The following is a 16,946-nucleotide window of genomic DNA, read 5'->3' as shown; positions in this document are numbered from 1 at the left end:
TCAGTCGAGGGCGATGATCAAATTGACTTTTTATGTAAAGTATGAATACAGGAGACTTGGACGGATCTAAAGTGGGATGGGGCACTCAGATTCCGATCCAGACTAGATTTATCAAAAAAAAACAAAAAACCATAAATCCACAATCATTACCTCCATCCACATGTCCGAATGCAATCGCAGCCAGCTAACGATGTATATGCGGCATGCCAAAAAAAAAACCACAAACAAGTAACACAAAACAAGAAAGGCAGGCAAACAAATGCACAGATACAACAACAACCTCCAGGAGGGAGGCGGGGAAAAACAACGTCTTAGGTTCCAAACGCCCCAGTGATGCGGATGCCGGTAATCACCAACCATGACCGAGGTATAGCGCGCCGGAAAATGCCCAGCAAAATTTCAAACCGCGACTTCCCCTTTTTACATTGAGCTTCGCTTCGTCGGTCCCATACCCGGACCCTCGCTGTCGGACTCGTCGCCTGATGAGTGTGCCGGCTCCTTGCCCTTGCCCTTTGGCTTGTCCAAGGGGCCCAAGTTGCTCTTACGGCTGGCCGGCCGTTTACCCGTCGTTCTTCTCACCATCTTTGGTCTATCACCTCCGTCTTTCTGTCTAGCGATTTCGGGACTTGTCAGGCCTGCAACCTTTTGCAGCTCCTCGCCTGACGAATTGCGGCGTGTGGTAGGCGCCGTCGAGTTGGACGTTGTCTTCAGCCCGCGCAACTCCCTCGCAACATCTGCAAAGCTTTCTTCCAGAGTCTTCATCCGTGCCAGAACGAGTTTGCTCATCCGGTTGCTGTCACCAGCATCCTGGCCTCGTCCCGCACCGCCTAGTCGTGCATCCTTCATCATAGCCATGGCCATCTGTGTTTGGAAGCTTGAAGGCATGCCTCCCGTTGGGTCATCAGGTACGATATTCTCGGACAATATGCTCATGTCAACCGAAGACAACCGTCTGAGAGGGTTCGGGCGTAAGCGTTGATCGATGCCCGTGAGAGCTGCTCGGTTCGGCGCCGTCTGCACTGCATCCCGTGGTGGCATGATAGGTCTGGGCCGCGTGTTGGTGACATATGTTTGTTGCCGGCGAGGAGAACGATGACCGCTAGCTGTGGCCGGTTCAACTACCGCAGGACGGCCATTCTGCACACGCGCACGCGTAGGCGGCGGGTCCGGCGAAGAATGAGAAGACGAGCTAGGCGGCCGACGCAGCTCCTGCGGTGCGTATAGAATAGTGTTCGTTGACATCGTCCGGCTGTGCGGCACGCGACGCGCAGAGCGAGGAGTTACCGAGACAGAGGGCCTGCCACTTGACCCCAATGATGAAGATGCCGGGGGCGGCACGAACCCCTTCGTTCTGGGTGTGGAGTTGAAGTAATCGTCAATCGAGGTTTGATGAATGACTGGACCGCGACGGCTGTCGCCAGCATTTGTTGCGATATCTTCCTCTTCCTCTTCATCGTTGGTGACAAGTTCGTCGTCGCCATCTGCATCTGTTTGCTGATTCTCCTCCTCCTTAGCTTTGGCCGCTGCGACAACGTTCCGGAAGAAGGAGCCTATGGCAGGCTGCGAGATGAAATCTGCTGGGTCGCTAGCCGCAGATCTGACATCTGATATCTGACGAGATCTCTGTGTCCGTAGCTCCTTCGAGAGGCTGAGTCTTCTATGCCAATCCGGCCGAGCACTGGTGCTCCCATTCTCCAGGGTCGGCCACTGGGAAAGCTGGAGATGAGGGGAGGGTTCTTCCTCGTCATTGCGATCCATCCAGTTTCGGACCGCATGTTGTGTCTTCTTCCTCTCGTTCCGCCGTTGATTTCGCAGAGTCGCAAGGCCAGGACCTCGTCGGAAGACCTCCTCCAAGGCATGATCCTTCTGGTAGCCGGTAATGGATTCTTCGCGAACGCGTACGTTGGGGCTGAAAAGAGCAGATCGGCTTGCTGGGTCTGCAAAGGAAATTGTCCGATCCCTGCCGTGGTGCTGGTGATTTTCGACAAGATCCGTGGGCTCGTACATTGATGGGGCGAGCCAGTACTTTTCGTACAGGAAGATGAAGAACAGAAGAGGAAAGTGTGTGGCCTTGATGATTGTTCTGTTCAGTTTTACGAATTGCTTCAGTGGCATGCAGTAGCGCATGGGCATCAACAGCCACGCGAAGATATTTCCTGGTGCAACATAGGAGAAGAGCGCATCGTTCTTGACCATGGAGATTGTGTTGATCGCAAAAAGGAACCTGAATTTTGTTAGAGGTTGTTTCTGAGCGAGGTGTCTTTGGCTACTCACTGATGCTCCTCTTTGGCATTCGAGGCAATCTTCATGAACGAGTTGGTCAAAACCGTAATGAGAATCGTGCTGGTTTTGTTAGTTTAAGATCTTCGCGAGAAACAGGCTTGGCTTACACAATGACGAAGTGACACATAATCAGAAAGAAACCCATAAGGCCCCTTTCGAGCCAGTTATATCCTGGCCACAGTTCCCAAGCAGCCGGGGTAAAGCCCATGAGAAGCTGGAAGATCCGGAAGGCGATATCAGCAGCATTGTTATTGCCGTCAGCCAGAGTAAAGAAGACGAAGAAGCCGCTGCACGATATGAGAATCAAGACAGTGACGGCCACAAGGTCAACAGCCATCAAGCGAAACGCAATAAGCAGCTGGGAGAAGTACTGGTAATGGTCCAGGACGCTGAAGATACGGGGGAGCAACAAAATGGCATTCGCCGCAAGAACATCGTAGGCAGAGTCATTCCAGTGCTTTGCGTCCACGAGGAAAACCCCATAGACACGCATGAAGTAGTAGACAATCAACAAGAGAAGAATTCCCAGATCGAAAGCGTTCCAGAAGCTCATGATGTAAAGCGAGAACCCCTGTTCGTTGAACCCGACAAGTTCATCCAGCATGAAACCGGCACTCCAAAACCAGAATATCAGCTCCAGCGAGCTGATCCGCGCCGAACGCTGAGCCAAGACAGCAAGGAACAGGCCAATTAGAACAAGAAGCGACAGCGTCGAGAGGAAGAACCTGTAGCGCGGCACACGAAGTCGTGAGAGCTTGAAGAGGGACGCCTGGCGGGGATCATAGAGAACCACACTCCTTCTTCCGGGTGCCGTCGGCTGCTGGCCCTCCTTTTGACTATTGCCGCCAAGTAGCGGCGTTCTGGAATCGGGTTTTCCCTGACTACCAGGCGAAGGAGGAGGTTCTCGGTGCAAGCTGTCTGCAGACGAATAAAAGCTGATGGCTCCGTTCCAGATAGCCTCCAACTGCTGCACGACTAGAGGGTGTGCGAGGAAGTGCTTGGCAGAAGCACGAATAGCAACCTCTAATGTCGAAGTCCGGGCCGCGGTAAGGCGGGCCTTGTTTCTTGGGTCCGATTTCGGTGCATTTGCTGGCTGGGCGCCGGGAAGGCCTTGAAGTGGATAAAAGTCGTAGGATAGAGCGTCGATAAGCTCGCGGGTGTTATACTCTTTCAAGAGCTTCAGAGCCAATAATTCGCAAACCAGAGCCCTGGTTGAGCTGTTTCCAGCATTGCCTGGGTACATCTGGGCCTCCTTGTTGAACTGTAGGCAGTTGGCCATCAGACAGTATAGGGTGGCTCGGTTGAACTGCTGCGTCCTGATCTGCTGTTGCATTGGCTTGACCAGGAACTGGGAGACTTGGGGGGAGCGTATTTGGTCCCATGATAGCGTCGTTTCGGTACGGGTCTGAACGATGATGCGAATCGCATGGGTAATGCTATAGATGGGTAAAGAATCTGCAGGTTTGCGGTCAGCTAGAGATTGCACGTCTATAGGGGTAGCCACCGAGGGCTTCTGCCTGTCTTGTACCGAGAAACGTCTCTGAGAAGAGAGGAAGGACAGGCAAGGAACGCTGAATGTGATCTTCGTCGTCGACGTTGTCGTGGTCATCCCCTGAGTGGCCTAGGCCTTCGTCCTCTTCCTCATCCTCCTCCTCTTCGTCGTCATCTTCGGCCTCGGTGAAGTCTCCGGTTGCGCGTCGTGGTGGTTCGCCAACGTAGTGACGATAGGCTGGGCCAGGGGAAGGGGATTGCCTATCGTGGAATCGGTCGACGCGACGGCTGCGATTGCTCTGCTTGGGTCGAAGCAGAGAGGAAAACATTGTCTAGTGGGAATGAGATGCAGCCCGCCGCCTTATGCTATCGCGTCCTCGTTCTACGGCGCCATAGAGGAAGGGTAGGAGACAATTTGAGAGTGCGCGAGAAGAAGGGGTGGGGGGGTTTGGTTTTCGCGTGAACGCAGGAGTTCGTTTCGAGTCGGTTTGCGAGAATCCTGGGGGGGATGCGCGGAAGAGAAAGCGAGGTTGTTGGAAGCAACACCAGGCCAAGGCAAGGCGAGGAGGGTAGGAAATAGAAAGTGAGGTCAGGTCAGGATAAGTTGGCCGAGCACAATGGTAAATAAGAAAGTGCTGAACAGGTCGGGAGGCCGGTGTAGGGTTCCCCGTGGTCGAGACGAAGAAATCGATGCACTGTTTTGTGGGGAAGCTGGCCAAGAGCCTTTCTTCTGGACCAGGAAGAGGGATGTACAGTAAGACCAAGTGACAAGGAGCAAAGGTATTGATCCTTGGAAAGAAAAGAGTAAAAGGGACGTGGGCGAGTGTTAGGAAGAGACAATGGCAAGCAACAGGCGCGTGGAGCGCGGATCGAGATTCTTACGAGGACGATGCGAATTTTAGCGTAGTTGGACAGGTAGAGTGCTAAAAGGCGAGTGATACTGCATGAGGCAGTCGACGCCGGTAGGGGACGGGAAGGCAAGGAACAGGCGAGTAACAGGATGTGTAAGGTATCCGTACGGAGTAAGGCAAGGTATGGATGGGATGATGTTCACCTCCTGGTCTATGTATATATTTCCAAGTATGCATGTGTATATATCTACTATGTAAGTACGTATGCACCCCAGCTGCAAATGCACGCCAGAAGCGAAGCAAAGCAAGATGGTCTGCATCGATGACCTCTTGCAATGAGGAAATCATAGCCGGTGACGATAGCAACGGAGGGGATAGACTGCGATAAGGAGTCTGGGGTGTAGCCATTCAAGACCGTTTACCACCCACCATCCGATGTTTCTTTCAAGTTTCCACACAACCAACTTAGCAACAAGCGAACGCGAAGGTACTTCCATCCATGGATGAGTGCGCAAATGAGGATCGGGAAAGGAAACGCGGCGCGCCACTGGGAGCCAAGTGGAGTTGTAGCGTCGCGAAATGTCGTGGTTCTTGCCCCATGGCAGGTGCACTTAGTGGCGGGCTCGCTCTTTCCATGGAACTTGAGGAGCAAATGGAAGTGACCAAAAATGACCACGGGCAGTTGGCAGTGATGGGGTAGGCATGATGGGCATCCAAGATGCGGAGCTTCTCGCCTGGCACGCCTGGCACGCCTGGGCCGCTCGAGAGTCAGGAATGGGCTAGCGCAAGATCCTTGGGGGTGGGAAGTTGGCCTCTAAAAAGTGGGGGGTTCCAACGCTGCCAATGCGCCACAAATGGAATGCAAAGTGCGTCAGGCAAGATGCGCCCACCTCTGCCTGCCTCTTTCTCATACCTAGTTCTTGCCCGCTGCTTGCCTCAACTTACAAGAGCGTCCCGGTCAATGGGAAGGAAGGAGCACCGGAGTGGACAATTGGAGGAAGGACCCAGCCTAAGCTTGCTGCGGCTGCAAGTGCTCGCTCACCCTAGCAGATGCATCCTGGAGGTTCATGATGCCCACGTCCACATTCACGCATCGCCGCAGCACCGCAACTGGGTACGCACCGGGGCCAGTCCGCTCTGCGAAATGACACAATCAAAAAAGGCCCGGGGGGAGCTCCATGTCTGTGTCGACATTCGTTTGCTACCCTGGAAGCCGATCCATCGTCCAGCCTAGACGTTTTAACGCCAGACTACCTCCCTAGCACGAGTACGTAAACCGCCCGAGTCTTTTGCGAGTCTTCGTCGCATCAACTACGAAGAACTAATTGGCATTGGTGCAGGAGGGCGTGTTTTGCTACGAAAAACAACAAAGAGAAAGGGGTGAAAGGAATACCGAGTCTCCGAATCAATATCCGCACTCTCAGAGTCCATACCTACCATCCGCTGCAATACACAGTAGATGCATGTTAATAACATGTCAACTAAGCCATATTTCTGCAAATGCACGCACATACACGAGAAAAGTCAGGACCGACAGGCGACGACAACATCAGACGAAAAACGGGCGAGACATGCAACCGCATGACTTTGTTAGGATGAAAAAGAAGGAGACCCCGACCTACAAGCGCCAAACACTCCGACGACCCGACGCACTCAGACTCCCGTCCCCGTCCCGGTCTGTCAGACGAGAGACATTCGACCGCCAGACACACAGGTACAGGTGCCTGCCCCTGCCTCTGCCTCTGCCTCTGTATCCATATCCACGTCTGCCTCTGCGGCTTCCTCCCCGACGTCGTCCGGATCAACATCCGTAGTCTCCTTTTTTTTTCGCAGTATCTAGCTATATGTACAAGAAAAGGCCGGCCATGTACACTCGGCAGCCAAATGCGAGGACCAGAAGAAAATCGAAGAAGAAGACGTACAGGGTAGATCCAATAGCTGCCGAAGCTACCATTCAATGCGAGGACCATTTTTCAAATTCGACCTGGCAGATGGGCTGCATCCGCGGCCACGCATCGTCACTTGACATGCCGATACACGATACTCGAATACTGACTGGTCTGGGCGGCTGGGCCCTTGTCATGGGTCAATTCTCGCTTCTCCTCCATTGCTTTCTAAAGTTGAATCACAACGCCTCACTCGGCATCTTCAGTTCAAGACAGTCACAAAACCACCTCGACATGTCTCTCCACCGCTAGCCTGAAAACTAGCCAGTTCGCAGGAGAAACAGGGCGAGTCGGTCAGCAAGCAGTGGTGAAGCACCTGCACATCTCACCTCGAGAGCCCCAGAGTCGCAACAGTGAAGCTTGAGTTGCGTCCTCCTGCTCCAAGAGTTCAAGCCCCCCACAGGATCAGCAGCACACCTCGAGCCATTCCCTCGCTTGATTGGCCTACGAGGGCCGTCACCGCCATTGGCATCCCACACACACGGATGCACAGATGGCACCTGTTCTGGGCCAGGGTGCGACGCTGCATTTGGGGGGACACCGCCGGGATTTTGCTCTAGCCGGGGCCTGCTTCCACACCATCATCGTTTCTGCTCGATGCTACTCCTCCATTCTGTTTTTTTTTTTTCCTTGTGGTCTAAATCCCGCCTTCAACGAACGGGAAGGGAATGCTTCCCGTCTGCGCTGTTTTGGTTCCCGAGAGCGATCAGAGGCACAGCTATTCAAGACAGGTACACACACAAATGACATAGTCCGCGTGACTGAACTCGACGATGCCTTCTTACAATTAGCTCTTACACATGGCTGCCGAACATCTTCTGGGGATAATGGGTCGGTTGGTGAGCTTCTCATCAACTCGTCCGAGCAATGCACGGAATCTCAGCAGACGCCCGTCATGCCGGGTTACATTGAGACCAACACGGCCATCGGCGATTTATGTCGATTCAGATCTCGAACAGATAATACAGGGTACGGAGTAGAAGCCGCCATACCCAAGCCAGCATCGCGAACTCTATGCGTTCCACCAACTGGCCACACCGCAGCGCAAACCTGCAGGCCCGGCAAGAAGAAATTTCGCAAATTCCCTCGCATTACACAAGCCTCACGAGTCAAGCCTCCTCGTGCACCTTGCCGGCCTGCTTTCTTACGCCCATTTTTGGTTTCTTTCCACCTCTCAAGTCCCAACTGGCTTAGCCAAGCATTCGTGCTCCAGGCTCTTCCGAGACTAGTGAGCCCTCCTGCTTGCAGGGGAGCGGCCCTGTCAGAGACGATGGGCTGGGTGAGATCCGTGGGGCTCATTAGAAGCGTCCAAGACGGGTGATTCTCACCTAAGCTGCTTCCCACTCACGTCCCGTGGAATGTCAGCTTCTGTCACTTGACCTGCTACTCACGCTAACTTACCATACTGAGTTGTTGGCTGTTTCAACTACTGGGCGAAGACAGTTCATGCCAGTCGAGCCGTATAAAACACAAGTATGGCACGTGCAAGTCCGTATTATCTATCACCCGCAGTTTCCGTAGAGTGCCGGGAACTCGAAAGATGCTCCAAACTGGGTGTCTGATGAGGGGCTGGACTCAAATTGGCGCCGTGAAGAGCGCAGAACATGGGTTCAAACCCCACCGTCTATCCGTATGTGTCTTTCCGCCAGCTACGATGGCTTCTTCACTTGTTGAGGCGAGATACTTTGTACATTTGCAGACTGCTCTACGAGCGGCCATTGCAAATCTCTAATGTACTCATGGCGAGTCGTTAAACACGGAGTGAAGGTGAGGTGATTCAAAGAAATATTATTTTCTAATCAAAGTACTATCAGAGATTGCGCGGTCTCGATGAATCCGAAGCATTTTTCAGCCTGGGGGACTGTCGTTGCCCCAGCTGCCCATGCCTACCCCAACTCGAGTGGAATGCCCCGCCAAAAACTCAGCACCGGCATCGGCGATGGCCAGGTGAAAGCAAATAGTGGTGTGCTCACCTAGGCCGGTGTGCGCAGGTGAAAATCGGATTTCCCACAACCATGTTCAAATGACAGGTTGTTTGGTAGGCTTACAAGCCAGCAAACACCGATGCTTCAGACGAGCCAAGGTATCAAAATTTTGTAAACTCGTGGCCCTAAGGTAGGTATGCCCTCGAAGTAAATCACAACATCGATCGCACCGATTTACAAGGTTATTTGGGGGACGTACTATTGCAAGTAGCCCGGTCCATTCCAATTGTGACTCGGCCAATTTTGGAAGTGATTCACAAGCGGACGGTCCACTCGTGGCCAGCCACCGTTTAAGTATAGTTTTCTCCCGCCTCTCACGGCTCTCTCCATCAGTGACCAGTCAAGCTAGGTGAATTTGAGGTAAGGAAAGAAATTTCTGCAGGGACAAGACTGTGACAAAATTCTGCAACCTCAGCTATCAGGGCGGACTGTTGGTGGCATTGGTGAATTTTGGTGCTGGTGACGCGGGGCTAATTCCCCCGCCCTATGGCTAGAAGCGGCAATGACCCAAACCTACCGCCATTTTCTGCCACTTTCTGCCCACTTGATAGATGGCGCTAGACTCCCTTGAACTGACCGCCTGCGGTTTCGGTGAAGCACAAGCCGTATTTTTTTCAGTTGCAGATCTGTGTCAACGTAGCCGGGACTCCACCGTCCAGGGATTGTGCCTGTATCATTGGTCAATCCACTCTCAGATTCCTCCCCCAGGGAGGGAAGGCCCTGAGCATGGAGGGGGGGTAACCAGGTGAATTTTTTTTCTCACTGTCAGAGTAAGGTAAAAAGTCTTTGGGTCCTGCTGTTTAGCTCTTCTCTTCCTCCTTCTCTCTTTTTCCTTTTTTCTTTCTCCGACAATGGTTGTCTAGAAACTTGCATAACTTCCCGAAGATCTATCGTGGCAGATGATCGCTGGGAAGCTCCCGAACCAACATACGAGACTCTTTTGACGAGCTCGCGACTGCCACTTTCTCTAGCACTTCTTTTTTTCACATCGTTGCTGCTTTAGACCCTCTTCACTCCGAGAGTTCCTTCACTCGTCATTTTTCTTTTGCCCCGCATCAATCAGAAGAAACTCCTCCCACAACCGAAAATGTCGCCCACCGTCCACCCCCCGGCTGCGGCCCGCATTGTTGGCTCCGATGACGAAGGCCTCATGGCTCTGGAGCTGCCCGATGGTACCGTCTACCAGGGTTACAGCTTCGGTGCCCAGAAGAGCATCGCCGGAGAACTTGTTTTCCAGACCGGAATGGTGGGGTATCCGGAGTCGGTGACAGACCCCTCGTACCGTGGCCAGATTCTGGTTATCACCTTCCCTCTCGTCGGCAACTATGGTGTCCCTTCGCGGGAGACCATTGACGAGCTTCTGGGCGACTTGCCCGCTCACTTCGAGTCCTCCCAGATCCACATTGCTGGTCTCGTCGCCCACTCATACTCGGGCGAGGACTACTCCCACTTCTTGGCAGAGTCTTCTCTCGGCACATGGCTCAAGGAGCAGGGCGTCCCCGCCATTTACGGCGTCGACACCAGACAACTCACAAAGTACCTGAGGTCACAGGGCAGCACCCTTGGCCGCTTGTTGTTGCAGAAGAAGAACCTGACCAACGGCACCGCCAACGGTCACGTCAATGGCGTTGCGTCCTTCTCTATTGAGGACTTCCAGACTGTTGACTGGGTGAACCCCAACGAGAAGAACCTCGTAGCTGAGGGTGAGTTCTACCAACAAGTCTATGACTCGGCTTTTGCTAATCCTCCATTCTAGTTTCAATCAAGGCTCCTAAGCTCTACAAGCCTCCCTCGAGCGTTGCCGTCAAGAAGCACCCCTCCGGTCGACCTATCCGCGTCCTGTGCTTGGATGTCGGTATGAAGTACAACCAGCTGAGGTGCTTCCTCAAGCGTGGTGTCGAAGTCTTGGTGTGCCCCTGGGACCACGACCTCGTCAAGCAGGCCGGCGAAGAGTACGATGGTCTCTTCCTCTCCAACGGTCCCGGTGACCCGGCCATGCTGGAGAACACCGTCAAGAACATCCAGGCTGCCATGGACAAGACCAAGACTCCCGTCTTCGGTATTTGCCTGGGACACCAGCTGCTCGCCCGCGCCTCCGGTGCCAAGACCGAGAAGATGAAGTTCGGCAACAGAGGTCACAACATTCCCTGCACGAGCATGATCTCCGGAAAGTGCCACATCACCTCTCAGAACCACGGTTTCGCCGTCGACTCCAAGTCCCTGACGGCCGACTGGAGGGAGCTCTTCGTCAACGCCAACGACGGCAGCAACGAGGGTATTGCCCATCTTTCTAAGCCTTACTTCAGTGTGCAGTTCCATCCCGAGAGCACACCCGGTCCTCGTGACACCGAGTACCTCTTTGACGTCTTCATCAGCACCATTGAGGAGTGCGCCGCCGACCCAAAGGCGCTCAGTGCCCCGGTCAAGTTCCCCGGTGGCACCATTGAGGAGAACGAGCGTCTTCACCCTCGTGTCCACCCCCGCAAGGTCCTCATTCTGGGCAGTGGTGGTCTCAGTATTGGACAGGCCGGAGAGTTCGATTACTCTGGCTCCCAGGCCATCAAGGCTCTTAAGGAGGAGGGTATCTACACCGTTCTGATCAACCCCAACATTGCGACCATTCAGACCTCCAAGGGTCTTGCCGACAAGGTGTACTTCCTCCCGGTCAACGCAGAGTTTGTCCGCAAGGTCATCCAGTACGAGAGACCCGATGCCATCTACGTCACCTTTGGTGGACAGACTGCTCTATCAGTTGGTATCCAGCTGAAGGACGAGTTTGAGGAGCTCGGTGTCAAGGTCCTCGGTACCCCCATTGACACCATCATCACCACCGAGGATCGTGAGCTCTTCGCTCGCAGCATGGACTCCATTGGTGAGAAGTGCGCCAAATCTGCTTCTGCAAGCAACATTGACGAGGCCATGTCTTGCGTCAAGGACATTGGTTTCCCCGTCATTGTCAGAGCCGCCTATGCTCTTGGAGGTCTCGGCAGTGGTTTCGCCAACAACGAGGCCGAGCTTCTTGATCTCTGCAACAAGGCTTTTGCCGCCAGTCCTCAGGTGCTCATCGAGCGCAGTATGAAGGGCTGGAAGGAGATCGAGTACGAGGTCGTTCGTGATGCCCAGGACAACTGCATCACTGTGTGTAACATGGAGAACTTCGATCCCCTTGGTATCCATACCGGTGATTCCATCGTTGTAGCTCCCTCCCAGACCTTGTCTGACGAGGACTACAACATGCTCCGTACTACAGCTGTCAACGTCATTCGTCACTTGGGCGTTGTCGGAGAGTGCAACATTCAGTATGCCCTGAACCCTTTCTCTAGGGAGTATTGCATCATCGAAGTCAATGCCAGACTGTCGAGATCCTCAGCCCTTGCTTCCAAGGCCACCGGCTACCCCTTGGCTTTCATTGCTGCCAAGCTTGGTCTCGGCATTCCCCTGAAGGACATTGCCAACAGCGTCACCAAGTCCACCTGCGCCTGCTTCGAGCCCTCGCTTGATTACGTCGTCGTCAAGATGCCCCGCTGGGACTTGAAGAAGTTCACCCGCGTTTCCACCCAGCTTGGATCCTCCATGAAGAGTGTTGGTGAGGTCATGAGCATCGGCAGGAGCTTCGAGGAAGCCATCCAGAAGGCAATTCGCGCCATCGATTTCCACAACCTGGGCTTTAACGAGACCGAGGCTTTGATGTCCATCGATGACGAGCTGCAGACTCCTTCTGACCAGCGTCTGTTCGCCATTGCCAACGCCATGCACTCTGGCTACACTGTTGACAAGATCTGGGAGCTTACCAAGATCGACAAGTGGTTCCTCAACAAACTCAAGGGCTTGAGCGACTTCGCCAAGAACATGACCAACTACACCACCAGCGATATCTCCAAGTCCCCTGCCATCCTCCTTCAGGCCAAGAGACTCGGTTTCTCCGATCGTCAGCTAGCCAAGTTTTGGAGCTCCAACGAGATCGCCGTGCGATCCCTGAGACAGGAGGCCAGCATCATGCCGTTTGTCAAGCAAATCGATACCGTTGCTGCTGAGTTCCCTGCTTACACCAACTACCTCTACCTGACCTACAACGCGAGCGAGAGCGATGTTTCTTTCGACGACCACGGTATCATGGTCCTGGGATCTGGTGTCTACCGTATTGGTTCTTCCGTCGAATTCGATTGGTGCTCTGTTCGTGCCATTCGCACTCTTCGCCAGGATGGCTTTAAGACTATCATGGTCAACTACAACCCCGAGACCGTCAGTACCGATTACGACGAGGCCGACAAGCTTTACTTCGAGAACATCAGCTTGGAGTCTATTCTCGATATCTACCAGCTGGAAGACGCTGGTGGTGTTCTCGGTGCCATGGGTGGACAAACCCCCAACAACATTGCTCTGCCGCTCCATCGTGCCGGCATCAAGATCCTCGGTACCTCTCCTGAGATGATCGACAACGCCGAGAACCGCTACAAGTTCTCTCGTATGTTGGACACCATTGGTGTTGATCAGCCCACCTGGAAGGAGTTGACTAGCTTCGAGGAGGCCAAGAAGTTCTGCAACGCCGTCTCCTACCCCGTGTTGGTTCGACCTTCTTACGTCCTTTCGGGTGCTGCCATGAACACCGTCTACTCCGAGCAGGATCTCGAGAACTACCTGGCCCAGGCTGCTGAGGTTTCCCGCGAGCACCCTGTCGTTATCACCAAGTACATTGAGAACGCCAAGGAGATCGAGATGGATGCCGTTGCCAAGGATGGTGTCGTCATTGGTCACTTCATCTCTGAGCACGTCGAGAACGCTGGTGTTCACTCTGGTGATGCCACCCTCATTCTGCCTCCTCAGGACTTGGAGCCCGAGACCATTGCCAGAATCGAGGAGGCCACTCGCAAGATTGGTGCTGCTCTGAACGTTACTGGTCCCTTCAACATTCAGTTCATCGCCAAGGACAACGATATCAAGGTCATTGAGTGCAACGTTCGTGCTTCTCGCTCGTTCCCCTTCGTTTCCAAGGTCATGGGTGTCGACATGATCGAGATGGCCACCAAGGCCATCACTGGCAAGCCGTTCGAGGCCTACCCTGCCACCGATATCGCTCCCAACTGCGTCGGTGTCAAGGTTCCTCAGTTCAGTTTCTCGCGTCTCTCTGGCGCCGACCCCGTCTTGGGTGTTGAGATGGCTTCCACTGGTGAAGTCGCCTGCTTCGGTGTCGACAAGTATGAGGCATACCTCAAGGCTCTGATGTCCACCGGATTCAAGATCCCCAAAGCCAACATCCTACTGTCCATCGGTTCCTACAAGGACAAGAAGGAGATGCTGCCCGCGATCGACAAGCTTGCCCGCCTCGGCTACAAGCTGTTCGCTACTGCCGGTACTGCCGACTTCCTTCAGGAGCACAACATTCCCGTTCAGTACCTGGAAGTCCTCGCCAACGAGCAGGAGGACCAGCGCTCCGAGTTCTCTCTTACTCAGCACTTGGCCAAGAACATGATTGATCTCTACATCAACTTGCCTTCCAACAACAAGTACCGCCGTCCTGCCAACTACATGAGTAAGGGTTACCAGACCAGACGTATGGCTGTCGACTACCAGGTTCCTCTGGTCACCAACGTCAAGAACGCCAAGATCCTCGTCGAGGCTATTGCCCGCCACTTTGGCCTCGAGATTGGCAGCCGTGACTTCCAGACCAGCCACCGCACCATTTCTCTGCCTGGCTTGATCAACGTTGCCGCCTTCGTTCCTGGTATTGCCACTACCGGCAGCAGGGATCTCAAGGCTGTCACTAAGGCCTCGATCTCGGCCGGTTTCAGCATGGTCCGCTTCATGCCTGTCGGTGTCGATGGCTCAATCACTGATGCCGTCACCCTCAAGGTCGCCCAGCAGAGCAGCAAGCAGGGTGGATTCTGCGATTTCAACTTCTCCGTCACTGCCACCTCTGACAATTCTGACCGTATCAGCCACGTCACCGGTGAGGTCGGATCGCTCTTCATCCCCTTCAACCACCTGTCTGGAAACATTAGCAAGGTCGCTGCCGTCACTGCCCACTTCGACAAGTGGCCCGCGCACAAGCCCATCGTCACTGATGCCAAGCTCACCGACCTGGCTTCCATCCTGCTCCTGGCCAGCCTGCACAACCGGAGAATCCACGTTACCTCGGTCTCCACCAAGGACGACATCAAGCTCATTGCTCTTAGCAAGGCCAAGGGCTTGAAGGTCACATGCGACGTGTCCATTTTCTCCCTGTACCTCTCACAGGATGACTTCCCCGACTGTGCTCTGCTCCCCACCAAGGCTGACCAGAACGCTCTCTGGGCTCACCTGAGCACGATCGACGTCTTCTCCATCGGCAGCTTGCCTTACCAGCTTGCTAGCTCTCTGGGCAAGGCCGCCGATCCCTCTGTTGGCATTGCCGACGCTCTGCCTCTGCTCCTCACCTCCGTTACCGAGGGCAAGCTGACCGTCGACGATGTCAAGGCTCGTCTCTACGACAACCCCAAGGAGATCTTTGAGCTCCACGAGCAGGTTGGAACCAGCGTCGAGGTCGAGATTGACCGTCCTTACGCTGTGCACAACACCAACGGCTGGTCTCCTTTCGCTGGCCGCACCATGCGCGGTTCCGTTCAGCGTGTGACCTTCCAGGACCAGACCGTCTGCCTGGATGGTGAGCTGCTGGCTCTGCCTGCTCTTGGCAAGGACATGTCCACTCACGGCGCTCTGCCCATGTCTCCCGTGATCAAGCCTCAGCTGCAGTCTTTGACCAACCCCGACAGCCCTCGTGATCGTCGCCCGTCGCTGTTCAACACTTCCAGGCCCACGAAGCTCCGGCCCACCGACGGCTACCTCCCTAACAAGAGCAACAGTGGATTCGAGGACTTTGGTCTTCCCGCCCCTCTTCACCCGGCCGTTGGCTCCAAGCTCCAGGATCTCCTGTCGCAGCCATCGTCCTGGAAGAGCCACAGCTGTCTGTCTGTCAGCCAGTACACCCGTGCTGATCTTCACCACCTGTTCACTGTTGCCCAGCAGATGCGTCTGGGCGTCCAGCGCGAGGGTGTCTTGAACGTTCTGCGGGGCCGCGTCCTCTGCACCTTGTTCTACGAGCCTTCGACCCGCACTTCTGCCTCCTTCGATGCCGCGATGCAGAGACTTGGTGGCCGCACCGTCGCCATTGCCACCTCGCAATCTTCGGTTCAGAAGGGCGAGTCTCTGCAAGACACTCTGCGCACCCTTGGCTGCTACGGTGACGCCGTCGTTCTCCGCCACCCTGACGAGCACAGCGTCGAGATTGCTAAGAGATACTCACCTGTTCCCGTCATCAATGGTGGTAACGGCAGCAAGGAGCACCCCACTCAGGCCTTCCTTGATCTCTTCACCATTCGTGAGGAGCTTGGAACCGTCCAAGGTCTTACCATCACCTTTGTTGGTGACCTGCTCTACGGCCGCCCCGTTCACTCCCTGATCTACCTCCTTCGCGACTACGGCGTCCAGGTTCAGCTTGTCTCTCCCAAGGGACTTGCTCTGCCTAACGATGTGCGCAACTTCTTGGTCGAGTCTGGCCAGCTCCTTTGCGAGTCTGAGGACCTTACTCCCGAGATCCTGGCCAAGAGTGACGTGCTCTACTGCACTCGCGTCCAGAAGGAGAGATTCCCGACGGTGGAGGACTACGAGAAGGTCAAGAACTCGTACCGCATCGACAACCGCACCCTCAAGTCGGCCAAGAGAGACATGTGCATCCTGCACCCTCTCCCGAGAAACGAGGAGATTGCGCCCGAGGTTGACACTGACCAGCGTGCGGCGTACTTCAGACAGGTAAGTCCCTTGACCCTTTAGATTTGAGCATGAATGCTGACAAGTTGCACAGATGAGATATGGTCTGTACTGCCGCATGGCTTTGCTTGCGTTGGTTATGGCACCATAGAGATGAGATTTCTTTTGGCTTTCTTTCCTAATTGTACGGGGAACCTGGACATGAGAAAAAAAGCATACGTGCAAAAAAGTTTTGAGAACTGTTTGGTGTTTTGGGTTTCGGGCTTTTCTTTTTTCGGGATGATAGTATAGACACAGAAAGTAGGAAGCAACTATTCCTCAAAACTGGCGTATAAGAAAGCGCGCCGTCAGACGTCCGTTGCTTGGCTCGCGCCATTACGACGTCGTGGTGTAAGAGGGATTACATGTTTTATTTGGGTTTAGAGGTGTTTTGGGCAGTGCGTATAGTGCGTATAGTGCGTTGCGTTACGTTTGTTGCGTACGTTGCGTGTCTTACGTATCTTGCGTATTTGGATGGCGTTTTCTTACGATATGATACCCCCTTTCCCGTCGTATGTATGGAATGAAATACGTTTGTTTGGTCTGTTGCGTTATGTGTGTGTCTTGCGTGTATGTGTGTTCCGTGTCTCGTGTGTGTTGTGTGTTGT

At 54.2% G+C, this 16,946-nt stretch overlaps 4 protein-coding genes across 4 annotated transcripts; 2 read left to right on the top strand and 2 right to left on the bottom strand.

Annotated features, from left to right (window-relative positions):
• Positions 1 to 420: 420 nt before the first annotated feature.
• BDP55DRAFT_632864 (integral membrane channel protein) lies at positions 421 to 4,103 on the bottom strand (the record flags this gene model as incomplete). The annotated part of the gene is made up of 4 exons (XM_060572478.1): positions 421 to 2,224; positions 2,275 to 2,343; positions 2,391 to 3,738; positions 3,770 to 4,103. 4 exons carry the CDS (start codon positions 4,101 to 4,103, stop codon positions 421 to 423), a joined length of 3,555 nt encoding a protein of 1,184 aa, XP_060428805.1.
• A 727-nt stretch (positions 4,104 to 4,830) lies between these two features.
• BDP55DRAFT_666351 (uncharacterized protein) lies at positions 4,831 to 5,312 on the bottom strand. Its single transcript, XM_060575102.1, has one exon. It carries the CDS (start codon positions 5,259 to 5,261, stop codon positions 5,091 to 5,093), a length of 171 nt encoding a protein of 56 aa, XP_060428804.1. The 5' UTR covers positions 5,262 to 5,312; the 3' UTR covers positions 4,831 to 5,090.
• Positions 5,313 to 7,064: 1,752 nt separating this feature from the next.
• Positions 7,065 to 7,892, top strand: BDP55DRAFT_632863 (uncharacterized protein; the record flags this gene model as incomplete). The annotated part of the gene is made up of 1 exon (XM_060572477.1): positions 7,065 to 7,892. One exon carries the CDS (start codon positions 7,065 to 7,067, stop codon positions 7,890 to 7,892), a length of 828 nt encoding a protein of 275 aa, XP_060428803.1.
• Positions 7,893 to 9,222: 1,330 nt separating this feature from the next.
• Positions 9,223 to 16,937, top strand: BDP55DRAFT_666344 (carbamoyl-phosphate synthase). Its single transcript, XM_060575101.1, has 3 exons — positions 9,223 to 10,259; positions 10,313 to 16,341; positions 16,394 to 16,937. The coding sequence occupies exons 1-3, from the start codon at positions 9,644 to 9,646 to the stop codon at positions 16,448 to 16,450; spliced, it is 6,702 nt and encodes a 2,233-aa protein (XP_060428802.1). The 5' UTR covers positions 9,223 to 9,643; the 3' UTR covers positions 16,451 to 16,937.
• The last annotated feature ends 9 nt before the right edge of the window (positions 16,938 to 16,946 follow it).

The sequence above is a fragment of the Colletotrichum godetiae genome, assembly GCF_030913485.1.
Source record: "Colletotrichum godetiae strain CBS 193.32 chromosome Unknown BDP55scaffold_24, whole genome shotgun sequence".
Lineage (NCBI taxonomy): Eukaryota > Fungi > Ascomycota > Sordariomycetes > Glomerellales > Glomerellaceae > Colletotrichum > Colletotrichum godetiae.
Note: the sequence above shows the minus strand (reverse complement) of the source record. Positions and strands in the feature narration are given on the sequence as shown.

What these genes read in the sequence shown, in the direction of transcription:
- BDP55DRAFT_666351 (XM_060575102.1), bottom strand. Translation starts at nt 5,261, where the DNA reads ATGGAAAGAGCGAGCCCGCCACTAAGTGCACCTGCCATGGGGCAAGAA.
- BDP55DRAFT_666344 (XM_060575101.1), top strand. Translation starts at nt 9,644, where the DNA reads ATGTCGCCCACCGTCCACCCCCCGGCTGCGGCCCGCATTGTTGGCTCC. An exon ending in GAAGAACCTCGTAGCTGAGG is followed by an intron (nt 10,260 to 10,312) that starts GTGAGTTCTACC and finishes CCTCCATTCTAG; the next exon opens with TTTCAATCAAGGCTCCTAAG. An exon ending in GTGCGGCGTACTTCAGACAG is followed by an intron (nt 16,342 to 16,393) that starts GTAAGTCCCTTG and finishes CAAGTTGCACAG; the next exon opens with ATGAGATATGGTCTGTACTG.